The sequence below is a fragment of the Lipotes vexillifer genome, unplaced genomic scaffold, assembly GCF_000442215.2.
Source record: "Lipotes vexillifer unplaced genomic scaffold, Lipotes_vexillifer_v1.1 scaffold1029, whole genome shotgun sequence".
In the NCBI taxonomy this organism is placed as follows: Eukaryota; Metazoa; Chordata; class Mammalia; order Artiodactyla; family Lipotidae; genus Lipotes; species Lipotes vexillifer.
In genome coordinates this window covers 1,243,383-1,243,723 of record NW_006789305.1, presented here as the reverse complement: position 1 = coordinate 1,243,723, position 341 = coordinate 1,243,383, and the positions used below count along the sequence as shown (strand labels likewise).

The 341-nt window shown below is 71.3% G+C and overlaps 1 protein-coding gene across 1 annotated transcript in view; it reads left to right on the top strand.

Moving 5' to 3' along the window:
• The window catches only part of TRIM33 (tripartite motif containing 33), a 160,173-nt gene that overhangs the window by 3,189 nt on the left and 156,643 nt on the right, over positions 1-341 (top strand). The window contains exon 3 of the mRNA XM_007462495.1: positions 82-315. Coding sequence (XP_007462557.1) covers positions 82-315 — 234 coding nt within the window. The remainder of the gene's footprint in view (positions 1-81; positions 316-341) is intronic.

Sequence of the window (341 nt, the reverse complement as noted above, 5' to 3'; positions counted from 1 at the left end):
CCGCCGCGGCCGAGCTCTTAACCACCCAGACCAAAGGTAGTTCAGCGTCAAGAGCCTCTGACTTTAAACGCTCACTGCGAGCCGAACTGCAGCGGGGCGGACTCCACGCGCCGGCTACAGAGGTCAGGAAGGGCGGCCAGGACGTCTGCGCGCCCGCCCCCCAAGTTCCCGCCTCCCTCCGGAGGACGTCCGTGCGTACGTGTGCGCGCCGCGCCCGCCCTCTTGCAACCGCGCGACGCGAGGGTGGGGGCGCCGCGTGCGCGCGCGTTCTCGTTCCTTCGTTCGCTTGCCTGCTCGCTCTCGGCGGCCGCTCTCGTTGCGGCTGCGGCTGGGGCTGGGGG